We start from the raw sequence: 13022 nt of genomic DNA, 5'->3' as shown, positions 1-13022 counted from the left end.
CTTGATAAGGGAAAAGGGTGATTGTATTCTATTACTTGAAACTTTTATTATGTTTTAAAACATTTTTTTTTACACTTTTTTCAAGTCCCACTAGGGGACTTGAAGGTCCAACTGTCTGATTTTTTTTATTTCTAATACGTTGCACTAGCTATGTAGTGCAATGTATTAGATCTGTCAGTCAGTCATTCACTGACAGCAAGCCGATTAGGCTTCGCCTCCCGGCGGGGCCTAATCGGGTTCCGTAATGGCAGAGCAGGAGGCCATTGTTAGGCCTCCTGTTGCCAAAGCAGTAGTCGGCAGCCCTGCTATCACATGGCAGGGCTGCCGATCTGCTAGCAACCTCTAAGATGCAGCGATCGCTGCATCTAAGGGGTTAATGGCAGGAATCGGAGTTGGCTTCGGTTTCTGCCGTTACAGGTGAATGTCAGCTGTACCATACAGCTGACATCCACCAGTGATGACGCCGGCTCAGCTCCTGAGCTGGAGCCATCGGCTGCGGAAGCCTTTCAGGCTCCGTCTCCGGGCGGGGCCTGGAAGGCTTCCGTGCTAGGCAGACCGGGAGGCCAGTATTAGGCCTCCAGTTGCTATTTCAGCCACCGGAACGCCAGCAATTTCATTGCTGGGGTGCCGATGAGATGCAAACAACTTAAATGCAGCGATCGCTTTTGACCGCTGCATTTAAGGGGCTATTGGCGGGGACCTAAGCTAATTTAGGTCCCCGCCATTACAGCCAGATGTCAGCTGAAATCCGGCGATGATGGCACCAACTCCGCTTCTGAGCCGGTGCCATGCATTTGTCGTATGGATACGGCAAAATGCAGGAAGCACTAGCTTTCCATGACGTATCCATACGACAAATGACGGGAAGGGGTTAATATATGGGCATATTTTAACAAAATTATTTTACTATGTGCCCTAATGATACTTTACTTATTAATAATTTTGTCTTCATGTGGGGACAGACATTTTTATTAGCATCTGTGTTTGTTTCTGCATGAGACATGCACAGGTGCTATACGGCACACACAGGGCATAGGAAAGTACTGATGGTAGCAACCCTGCATAAGGGCTCGCTTCTAGGAGAAAGACTGGCAACATATTCTTGAAAAGCGGAAGCCACTGCCGAAACAGCTATGACGACTGCACAGTGGTAGGCGATTTGAAGACACCCCCGTGGCTTGTGGGGACAGAGTCCCTCCTACATTTACAGCAAACGTGAGTCATGTTGCTTTGCCCCATTCATCGAGCTGTAATTATAGGAAGTGCCCCCTCTGGTGGTCAACATAGGGAAACATTACAAATTATTTAATTTTTAATATTTCCTACCTTGTAGAAGAAAAAATAAAAAATACACCATACAAATGTAAAATATAATAAAACATAAATAACCTAATAAAAATAAATAAATTGCAACACATTCCCTTTAAGTCACTTAATATGTAATAATGTGAACAAAATCCACTCATGTACCAAATTGTAACCGGTTCATACCTCCTTCATTTTCTTTGCTACTGTTGTTTTACCTCTCCATTCCCTTTGACAATATTCTATTATGTCAACTTCTGGTCCCACTCCTAATTTAAGATCATCTAAGAAATAAGAAGTACAATTTGTAATGGTTACTGTGTAAAATGCAGCAGAATATATATATAGCAACTAAAGATGGATCTGTTTTAATGCTGCACTGTTCTCGCTATTGAGAACCCCAGCATCCATAGTACATATTTGTTATACTCCTTTTTATGACGTCACATGAATTGACACTTCGGTAACTTAATGACAGCAAGCTGGATCTCGCGAGATCACGCTGTAAATGACAGCACAGCGTGATCACGATGTGCTGTGCTGTAAAACGTTACCGAAGTGTCGGGATTGTGAATAGACATCGCGTCCTGGCTGGAAGTGATGTCTATTCACTCTCAAGACACTTCAGTAAAGTTATTGTGTGAGTAAGTGACAGCACATCGTGAACAATGCAAGATCACTATCTGCTGAGTACATGAATGGAGAGAAGTAAAGGACGCTGATTGGTCAGAGTCATACACTTCTCTTTACAACGCCCACTTGGTTAAAAGCTAAAAACTCCCAGTTGGGCATTAAGAAACACATTAGCATAAATCTAAAATAGGTCATAACTTGGTCAAAATTGATAGTTTTTCTAAATAAAAAAACTGCTGTAATCTACATTACAGCGCCCATCATATTATGTAAAAGATAGGACACTTATAATGTGGTGACAGAGCCTCTTTAAGTGAACCTCATTGGGATACTGGACCAAGTGCTCAGTAGTTTGTAATAATACAATTTCAGCATAAGAAGGAGCACAAGAAAGCAGAAAAAATTTCTGACCCAAACAAAAGAAGAAAAAGTAACTGGTTCATCATCACTACTTCTATGCAGAACTCTATGAAGGGGAAGTTTTGCTTCCCCGCAAATATTTTTAGGGTGTTTTTTATTGTAATGCTGGTTCACATTCTGTGTAAGCAGACAGGACTGCAACCTACGACTTCCTCATCAACTGTGTAAGGAGGACCGAGCTCTCATCACAAGAGGATCTTCAATACACACAAGCACAAAACGGAGTAAATAGAATTCAAAGGAGAGTATAGGAAAAAATGACAGAAAGCGGTCTACCTGTTAAGGCTTTTTCATGGGTTGCAACCCCTTTCTGGATTTTCTCTTTTTCAATTTCATCTTCGTCTCGATAAATGTCTTCATCACTAATCAGAATATGGATAGAAAATTCACACATAGATCAAATTAAGGCATATTACCAAGCAATGATCATATGAATTAGCAAATAAGTCATGTAGTGGTCTAGGTTAGTAGTGTGGGCTGCATTTAAATGTACAATAAGGCTAGAACCGTTCCCAGACGTACTTATCATACCAAATTTCAATATACACTATTGTTGATGATCCACAAAACAAAATAAGATACTAAAAAGGGATATTGTGGTTTCAGCAAATAAAGCTTATTGATTGTATAACGAGAAGTTCCTTTTCTTCATCAATTACTTCCAGGAGCTAAAAATCATTGCCAGTCATTTGATGGGCACAAATAGGCATAGATGGGCACAAAGAGGCATAGCTTGTTACAGTACAATTTTGTGAGCTCTGTCACATGAAACCACCCCCCATGGAAGCAAACAATGAGGGTTTTTGAATAAGATTTATTTGCTCAAACGGTAAAGGCTTTTACACTGGGCGATTATCGGGCAGACAAGCGTTCATAGAACGCTCAACGCCAATAATTGCCCTGTGTGAGCAGGGCAGCGATCAGCAGATAAATGAGCAAACGATCATCTTCTGATCGTATCATTTTAAAGAATTTAAAGATTATCGTCGTCGGCAGCACATGTCCCTGTGTTAACCCGCTGCCGACATGATAATAATGTATGGGGATGAGCGATCGGAGAAACGACCGCTCGTCCCCATCCATAGCTCCGTGTGACAGGAGCAAGCGAGCGCCAATCAACGATATCTCGATCGGTGCATCGGCCGAATATTGCCAGGTGTAAAAGGCTCTTAAGGCTTTGAATGGACTCGGTCACCAGTTTATTAATTCCCTATCTCCTAACTAATGTAATAGGCGCTTTGCTGCTGATAACTACAGTGTGATTGGTTTTAAAAAAAACAAAAAACGTTTATTATTTGCAAAGTTATGAGCATTTTTCTAAATATGCTAATGTGGCTCTAATAGCCAAATAGGAGGGGACTCTTTCTTTTCACTCTGGGCGGTGTAATGTTTTCTGTATGACGCTGTCCAATCAGCATACAGCTTCTCTCCCTTCCCTGCCCAGCCACACAGTGTGATCGTATAGTACTGTGTTTTCAACTGGCGATATCTCCGGTTGTGTCACATCTAGAACTGCGATCCTGGTGTCATATGAAAGATCAGAAACTCCTCTTTTATATATGTCCACAGCCAGAGATATGGCTGTTTGAAGTGATCCCCCTTCCCTCTAGAATGTCTCTCACACTGTGTGAAGCAGCTTGATGCTAATAGGACAGCGTCAGAGGTTGTTAGGTAGCTCCACCTCAGGAGAATCGCTGCTGTTACCTCCCAGGCTCATTTACATATTTAGAAAAATGCTCATAACTTTGCAAATAATAATTTATTTTTATTTTTTTAACAAATCAGCAGCAAAGCGCAAGTTAGATTAGTTATGAGATAGGGAATTGATAAACTAGTAACAGAGTCCCTTTAAGTTACATTTATTTTTTTATACTGAAAATACTATTGTGGGATTAAGGCTTTGTTCAGACTGGCATAATGGGTTCCATTTTGTAACAGATAATAACAAATAATGGTGGGGGGCATATATAAAAAGATTTACACCAGTTTTCTGGTGTAAAAAAAGTCACATTATACCACATGCCTTATTTGGCGCAGGCTTAAAATGTACTTTTCCCGACACTTTCCGAAAGTGGAAAGAAAAAACGGCGGGGTTTAGCTAAAGGAGATCAGCGCCTGACAGAACGACAGATTTAACATAAATGATGCTAAAAACTGGCGTAAATCATCGCACAAACCTACACCTGCACGCGTAGATTTGCATTTGTTGCACGTACAGCCAAAACTGCGCCAAATATAAAACGAGGTGTGCACTGTTCCCACTATTGTTATACGTCAGGCCCCATTGACCCGATGTATACCAAAAGAGTATCCTATTGGCATGTCAGGAAGCACTTTGATTTTTTTTTTACTGTATGGAATAGCGTACGAGACTGCACTATTCTATACAGAGGAAACCAATATAAAAACGTATACAGAGTGGTCTAAGTTTTTTCCCAATTGGACCCCAAGGATGACATTTGCCACTTTTATGCCAAATGTCAAAGCCTTCCATTGAAGGCATACCTCAGGAAATACTCCTGACGTATACCTCTGATAAAAAGCTCTGACGTGATGTGAATCGAGCCTCAGCCGGGCGATACCGAACAGCTTCAAATTAATATTAACGTGGCCTTATTATTAGTTGGCCTAGGGCAGTAAAGGGGTCAGTATAGCAGGGGGTTTAGGACAGTGAAGGGGTTAATGTCAGAATCCCTGGAGGTCTAGGGCAGTGAAGGGGTTAATTTTAGGGTTCCCTGGTGGAGGACACAGAAAGGGTTAAATTTTTATCTTTGGGGTATAATGCTTCACTCCCCTGTCCAGGCTCCAGTGTTGTTCAGGCTGTAGCAGGAAGCTGATCACTGACACTGATTGTTCTGCTTCCTGTTCTCTCCCTGAAATGATCATAGAGATGAGTGCAGGAAGGGGAAAGAGCTACTAGGTCCTCTCTGTGATCGGGCAGAGCGTTTCAGGAGTGTTCTTTCTGACCATTAAGGGTGGACCTGCGGGAGTCTGCGTGTGGCAAACTGGGGGCCGCTGTCAAGCTTGAAGTGAACAGTGGTTATCAGGATCATTTCCTTGGGAGGCCCATGTTGTTGTACTATGAACACTGTACACACCAGATGTACTCACGCTGACCTCTGTATTACAGCCAGGAAAACAGAGACCATGGCTTGAAGTTGGGAAATCAGCAGCCTATTTGCAATACTGCAGGATAAACAAAACCGTTCTCTGAACAAAGTACTAACAATAGAACTCCAATTCAATACTCACGTGTCCTGAGACCATTCTTTTTGCCCCGTACACATCTGACCCTTAGATTCTGATCTTTGACTAGTTTGAGAACTACAAATCCCATGAGTGACATCTTCACTTGATATCTCTGCAGTGCCAAGTTTTTCTTCCTGTGACAGATCACTTGGTGGTTTTTCATGTTGGATTTTGACACAGTGTCCCATTTCTGTGGAGTCCTCACAAATATGTAAAGGTTCTGGGACATCTTCTGGTTGCTTTTGCTCACTTACTGAAGGACTACCACTTACGGTTTCACACCTAGGAACAAATATAAATAAATATGTATGCGAATATTGGAAGAGGTGATGTGTCCACTCGAATGAAACGTTTGCATCGCTCCTATACCCTTGCAATACATAATAGAAGGACAGAGTTGCTTGATCTATGATCTGCAAATGGCTTCTATGTATATGTTTGGCAAACTACCATAACAGAGGACTGCAGGCACAAGTATATATCTGTGAAATGCCCACCTAACCCCAACCCAATAGTCTAGCAGCGCAAATAAGAAATCAGTACTTCTTAGGCTATGTTCACACGGAGTATTTTGGGGGAGGAATATCTGCCTCAAAATTCCGTTTGGAACTTTGAGGCAGATATTCCTCTCCCTGCACGCCGATTTTCGCGGCAATTATCGCGCCGTTTTTCGCCCGCGGCCATTGAGCGCCGCGGGCATAAAACAGCGAGATATACGCTTTCTCCTGCCTCCCATTGAAGTCAATGGGAGGTCGGAGGCGGAAGCGCCCGAAGATAGGGCATGTCGCTTCTTTTTCCCGCGAGGCAGTTTTACTGCTCGCGGGAAAAAGACGCCGACGCCTCCCATTGAAATCAATGGGAGGCGTTCTTGGGCCGTTTCTGCCGAGTTTTGCGACGCGGTTTCCGCGTCAAAAAACTCGGCAAAATACCCCGTGTGAACATAGCCTTATATACAGCACCATAGTCTAAAGCAAACATATAACTGGAAAAACCCATTAAATTACCCATTTCCTTAAAATATTGACCACATATCGCTCCAATATTTTTCTTCTGAAAAGGCTTCCTGCCTCCCATACCTTCTATGATATATAGTCTATACAAAAGTACCACAATCTCACTGCACTCCACTGATGTCTGGAGAAACTAGTAGCCATCATTCCAATGGTTATTCTACTCAAGCACATAAAGTGAAGCCCTAGTTTGGAGCCACTTTGAAGGTTGTCTTTCTGTTCACAGGGTTTCCTATTCTAGACATTTATGGCCCATATACATACAAACTATATGGATAAAAGTATTGGGACACCTGCACGTTAAACCTACAGGAGCTTATATGATATCCCATTCTGAGTCCATAGGCATTAACATGAAGTTGGTCCTTCCTTTGCATCTCAAACAGCTTCCACTCTTCTGGGAAGACTTTCTACTAGATTTTGGGGTTTGATCTGTGAAAATTTTTGTCTATTCCTTCAGAAGAGCATTTGTGAGGTCAGACACTGATGTTAGATGAGAGGACTTGGATTGCAATCCATCTAGTTCATCCCATAGGTGTTCAATAGGGCTGAGGTCAGGGCTCTGCGCAGGCCAGACAAGTTCTTCCACATCAAACTCACCCAACCATGCCTTTATGGACCTTGCTATGTACACTGGGGCACAGCCACGCTGGAACACGAATTAAGATTTCCCTTCACTAGAACTAAAGTGCCTGGGCCAACCTCTGAAGAACAATCACATTGCATTATCCCTCCTCCACCAAACTTTACAGTTGGCACAGTGCAGTCAGGCAGGTAACGGTCTCCTGGCATTTCGTAAAACCCGGACTCATCCATCAGACTGCCAGATAAAGAAGGGGGATTTGTCACTCCACAGAACACATTTCCACTGCTCCAGAGTCCAGTGCTTTATACCACTCCATCCGACACTTGGCATGGTGCTTGGTGATGTAAGACTTGCATGCAGTTTTTGTGCTTATGTTAATGCCAGCGGAGGTTTGGAACTCTGCAGCAGAGCGTTGGCGACTTTTATGCACTATGCGCCTCAGCAGTCGGTGATCCTGCTCTGTTCCACAAGAATATTACTCACAGATGATCGTGGAATATGTAGGAAGGAAGAGATTTCATTAACTGACTTGTTGCAACGGTGACATCCTATTACAGTACCACGCTGGAATTCAATGATCTCTTTAGAACGACCCACCATTTCACAAATATTCGTAAAGGCGACTGCATGGCTGGGTGCTGGAATTTATACACCTGTGACAATGGGACTGAATGATACACCTGAGTTTAATGATTAAAGTGTCCCTCCAATTATACTCTTCTGCCCAAACTAACATCGGGAATATTAAACACAGGTCCAATTCTAGCGTGCAGGAGCGTCTCCCCACGCCCAATGTTAGTTCAGGCAGGAAAGTATAACTGGAGAGACACTTTAAGAGTGGTGTCCCAACTCTTTTGTCCATATAGTGTATTTGTGTAGGAGTATATATTAATAGGATAAAACGCTCCGATGTTTCCCATCTCCTATATTCTAGCAATATTTCCTAATTGACTATGGTAGGAAAAGGTGATGTAATAAAATATAAAAGAAATACAGAGAGACATTGAAGATGTATCTTGATATACCCATCAGTCATCTCATGCTGGGGATCCCGGAACAACTTGGACCTCTTACTGCATTCAGACAGCATTCCAACATCATGTGCATTGCTCCACTCTCCTGACGATCTTTTTGTATTCTGATCCACACAGACACAATTCATAGGTTCCAGCGCCATTATTCCTTGAATCTGGTTAAAGTAAATGTCTCCAGTATCCAGAAAATCAAGAGTCTTTTCTCTAAAATGTTATGAAGAAACAGATTTGGCTTTAAACCATATATAAAAAAGTACTCCACCTGTCGGCATGACTGCCGTGCGTCACTGTCCATCTGATGCAGCCCAAAACCATCATTTTGGATCATTCGCGAACGAACAGGCCACCAGGCGCCACACACCCTTGGTAGTTTAGTAGACATGGGCGGGCAGTGCAGCTCAGCCCCATTCAAGTGAGTGTTCTCCAGTACCAAAAAATAGCCCATGGATGACTTTGACCTCAACCACAACCTCTGATCTAGTGACATTATAAATTCCATCTACGCTGAGGAGCAATAGTTTCAAAGGAGACATTTAGAAGGGCCAATTCTGAAGGGTAATATCCTAGAAATTAGCCCAAATATATCTTGCCAGGAGTTTGCTATCCTGTCCTGCCATATATTTCTGCAAGGCAGAAAATTGGGGGAACTTTCTCAAAACTTGTGCAATATAAAATTGGAGGATAACTGTATAGATTGTGTAACGGAACAACTGCGGAGAACGTGGGCATTCATGGCATATTCACATAACTGTCCAGGATGAAAACAGGTCTTTAATAGTAACATTACTTACATCGTGTGCATGAGAATTGACACATATGGCATGTTCCATATAGAAAGATAAAAATACACATATACATAGAGGTGTAGAACTCACCCATTTTCTATCTCATCGCTATTTTCAGGAAGTAAAGGATTTCTTCTGGTATAATAGGACACCTCGGCAACACAATTCAGAAACTCAGGTTCGAGCTGCTGTGAACTTTCGGGAGGGCCCTCTACTTCCTCTTTTACGGGTACATCTGGCTCTTGTTTGCTGCGATGGAAATATGTGTACAATTGTCCCATTACACGGTTCTGTACAGTTCAATGGAAACATCAATGAAAGTAAGACGGTTGAGGAGTTTCCCTTGGGGACAGGAGCGCGTTGGCCCTCGCAGGCATCGTTCTAGGACTACATTGGGCAGACAGAAAACTGTCAGTGGAAGGAGTGCACAATTGTCCCAGCAATGACATAAGCGGGGAGGGGACAATCTCACCTCGTCATATAGGATCAATCAAAATACTGCAGAAAGTTATTCTCATTGTAGATTTTTATTAATGAAGGTTGTGGCATAATCGCAGCACGGACAGTGAGGTGGCTTATAAAATATCAGTACAAACATAGGAGCAGAAATATTTGACAAAACAGGACGGGTATTATAATTAGGGCCTGTTCACATCTGCGTTTGGTCTTTCTATTGCTTGCAACAACAAAAACATCGGAAGCGGCGATTCCATTTCATGACGGACACCCATTGACTTTCATGGCTTTTCGTCATGGTGACCGTCGTTTTACTGCTGCGCTATAGTTTTCCGGCATCTCGGACCGGATCTGTGACGAAGCCTCCAACACAGATGTGAACAGGCCCTTATCATTTCTTTGCATCACTACAAGTTTACCAATGAAGGGATTATTACACAAGATGCACGGCAGCGTCTTGCACCAACTTGACGGGAGGCACAGATATGGCCCACACATGTTGTTCAGCCAGGACAGAGGTAGGCATCAACATTTTTTTATTTTTTTTGGCCAAATCTGTTGTTTTTGGCAAAACATATACAAGACCAAAATTGAAAACCCTACATGGACCTGGTTGAAGTTGAGCAGAGCCAATCACAGTTCAACCCGAATAGTGCCAATGAAAGTGCCCTTTATAAGGATGTGTTCCAAATTGACCCTTCCACTCCGACCGGTTTAAAAAAAAAAAAAGTTTGTATGAACGGCTGCTCTTAGTTACTTCCCGTCCCGGGAACAGGAGGAAGACAATGAAGCGGTTAGTACAGGAGCACTCTAGCCCGCCATCATCCTGGGCATGTACCGCACCATCTCTAGCGCCCTCTGCTGAGGACTGGACTGTATGTCACACACAGAGATAAACATATAAATATAATATATATATAATTTTGTCACTCGGCTTTCGCAAGCATATAACTAAGAAAAAAACATTAAGGGGACATTCAGAAGAGCGTGTATCACATCCGTGTGATGGACGTTAAAACAACAGCCGCCATGCGGACTCATGTATCTCTATGGGGCCGTTCACACGACTGTGGTTTGAATGGAGCGTGTGAAGGGTCCGTGGAAAAATAGGACGTCTGATTTTTTTGCGCTTCACGCATCCCTCCATAGACTCCAGTCTATGGGGCATGCGTGTTAAGAAGTCCCGCATGGGTGCAAATCGGACGTGAAAAACGGTAGATGTCCGAGGTTGGCCACGTTCGTGTGAATGTAGCCTTAGAAGAACTTTAGGTACAATGTGGCATTGTTAGGTAGCTGCACCAGTGTCCGCCATGCCCACGCTACACTCGGATTCCCGACTGGCATACCACAGAGGAGTATATTAGGGTAAGTACATGTGCCACAACGTGTGTACAGATCACCATGACAATTACAGAAATGGCATTTTTAGTGAACACTACAAAATCCTAGGAAATAATGACATTGGATGCTGAGGTGACAAAGTGCGAGGTCACACAACTCTCACATGAGATTTTATTAGACTACTCGAAGATTAACAAGCGACTTGTCACTCATCACGTGACCTCTATCGCACAAGGACCGTCACCCTGTAGCCCCAGCAGTCCATCCAAACTACAAGTGAATGAGGACACCTGCACATCACTGTCCAGCTGTCACCTGAAAAGAAGGTGGGCACAGCAGCACATGCCACCACTGCACCCCGCACCACCCATTATATGAATGTATACCCTACATACTATGAAGCCGCAATACGTCATCACGCGCTCATACCTGACAAGAATGTCGCCACCATACGACTCAGCGCTGTACTTACAGTGATAATTACCGGAAATGGTATACCTCTGCACTACACTTTCCTGCTCCATCCACTCCGCCCAGCCTGTCACTGAGAGCCAATAAACACGCAATGTGTTGACGTCCAATCAGCGAGCCGCGTTTGACTATCCAATCAGGGAAGGTCTCGCCTATGTTTTTTTTGTATCCACGACGCCATTTTTTAGAGACGATTGATGATTGGCTGTGGGTGACGTACAGCCCACGGAGGGGGGGGGGGGATTACTTTAGATACTGACTCATTTCAGTTGCTTGTGCATTGTATCACAGGCACATACCGTCTTCATGACAAGTATTTTATTCATTGTATTGTGAGACCACAAATTATTTTGGAGACGTGCGCCGGACTGTTGGAGCTCCCGTACTGCCGGATTAAAGGGATTTCACAGTGCGGAGATATATATATATAATGAACACTAGATTGCGCCTCAAATAATATAAATGTAATATTAGTTATTCCATGTAACAAGCAATTTGTTAGGAAATCTGGAACACATTTATTTTTGGTTAGAGAATATCTGTCATGGAGGTACAAGCTGCAATATTCATGTGTTGTGCACCTCATGCTGCCATTAAAAAGATCTATGCCTATTGTAAAACTGCCATCAAAATTGCCATTACAAGGCTCCCTTATACAGAGTTGTACGGCCTGCGTGCGCTACCATACGGGCACTGTGTGTGCTCAAATATTCTCCCCTAGAGGTTCGCGCGTTCCTGAACCTGTGCCACCAGCAGCGGGTGTCAGCTTCAATGGCCACGATCACAGCTATGTCCGATCCCAGTCGTTAAATCCCTTAGATGCCACGGTCAATAGCAACCGCGGCATCTAAGTGGTTAGACAGTGGGAGGAGGCTCACTCTGTCACCCCATCACCCCCCATGATGCAATCAAAAGGTGCCAGTGGGTTGCCATGGCAGACGAGGGTCTACCAATGGCCCCCAGGTTGGCCATTTTAGTACACAGCGCCTAATAGGAAGCCTGTCAGTGTAAGACTGACTGACATACAACATTGCAAAACATAAATATGGCAGTTTATTGTATGAGAGCGATGAACTGATCGCATAGGCTAGTCCCCTAGCTAGATTGTTTTTTTTTAAAAAAGGTTATCGGTAAATAAAATTTTAAAAAATAGAAAAAAATACACAAGCTTTTTTCCCAGATAAAAATTATTTATTTTGACAAAAAATTATATGTATATTTGGTATTGCTGCATCTGTAATTATCACGTTATTTAACCTGCACAGTAAACTCAAATTAATGCTGTATTTTTTTTATCCCGCCAACCAAAAATGCGGACTCAAAAGTGATCAAAAAGTCATATGTGCCTAAAAATGGTACCAATGAAAAACTCAACTCATCCCGCAAAAAACAAGCACTCACACAGCCTCATTGATGGAAAAATAAAAAAAAAGCTATGGCTCTCAGAATATGGCAACACAAAAACTGTTTTAAAAAAAAGTATTTTTATTGTACAAAAATGTTGCTATAGCCGTAATCGTACTGACCCGCAAAATACAGTTAACATGTCATTTATACCAGTGGTCCCCAACCACCGGGCCGCGGACCAATACCGGGCCGTGGATCATTTAGTATTGGGCCACTTCAATTTCCCCCCCTGACCACGTCTATAAAAATGTACTATAGTAACCGGGGCCTATGTAATAAAATATACGGGCCCCGGTTACTATTGTAATAACAATATACTTACCCT

At 42.9% G+C, this 13022-nt stretch overlaps 1 protein-coding gene across 6 annotated transcripts in view; it reads right to left on the bottom strand.

Moving 5' to 3' along the window:
- Positions 1-11375, bottom strand: part of OTULIN (OTU deubiquitinase with linear linkage specificity) — a 28444-nt gene extending 17069 nt beyond the window's left edge. The window contains exons 1-6 of one of the 6 annotated variants that reach the window (XM_075826757.1): positions 11292-11375; positions 9113-9271; positions 8229-8441; positions 5611-5889; positions 2635-2720; positions 1492-1589 (exon numbers count right to left, since the gene is read on the bottom strand). In XM_075826757.1, coding sequence (XP_075682872.1) covers positions 1492-1589; positions 2635-2720; positions 5611-5889; positions 8229-8380 — 615 coding nt within the window. In that variant the 5' untranslated portion in view covers positions 8381-8441; positions 9113-9271; positions 11292-11375. Of the gene's footprint in view, positions 1-1491; positions 1590-2634; positions 2721-5610; positions 5890-8228; positions 8442-9112; positions 9410-11248 lie in introns of those variants that run through there. The other 5 variants (XM_075826753.1, XM_075826755.1, XM_075826754.1 and 2 more) reach the window with 5 other exon arrangements.
- Between the last annotated feature and the right edge of the window lie 1647 nt (positions 11376-13022).

This window comes from Rhinoderma darwinii, chromosome 5 (assembly GCF_050947455.1).
Source record: "Rhinoderma darwinii isolate aRhiDar2 chromosome 5, aRhiDar2.hap1, whole genome shotgun sequence".
In the NCBI taxonomy this organism is placed as follows: domain Eukaryota; kingdom Metazoa; phylum Chordata; class Amphibia; order Anura; family Rhinodermatidae; genus Rhinoderma; species Rhinoderma darwinii.
This window is presented reverse-complemented; position numbering and strand designations above follow the sequence as displayed.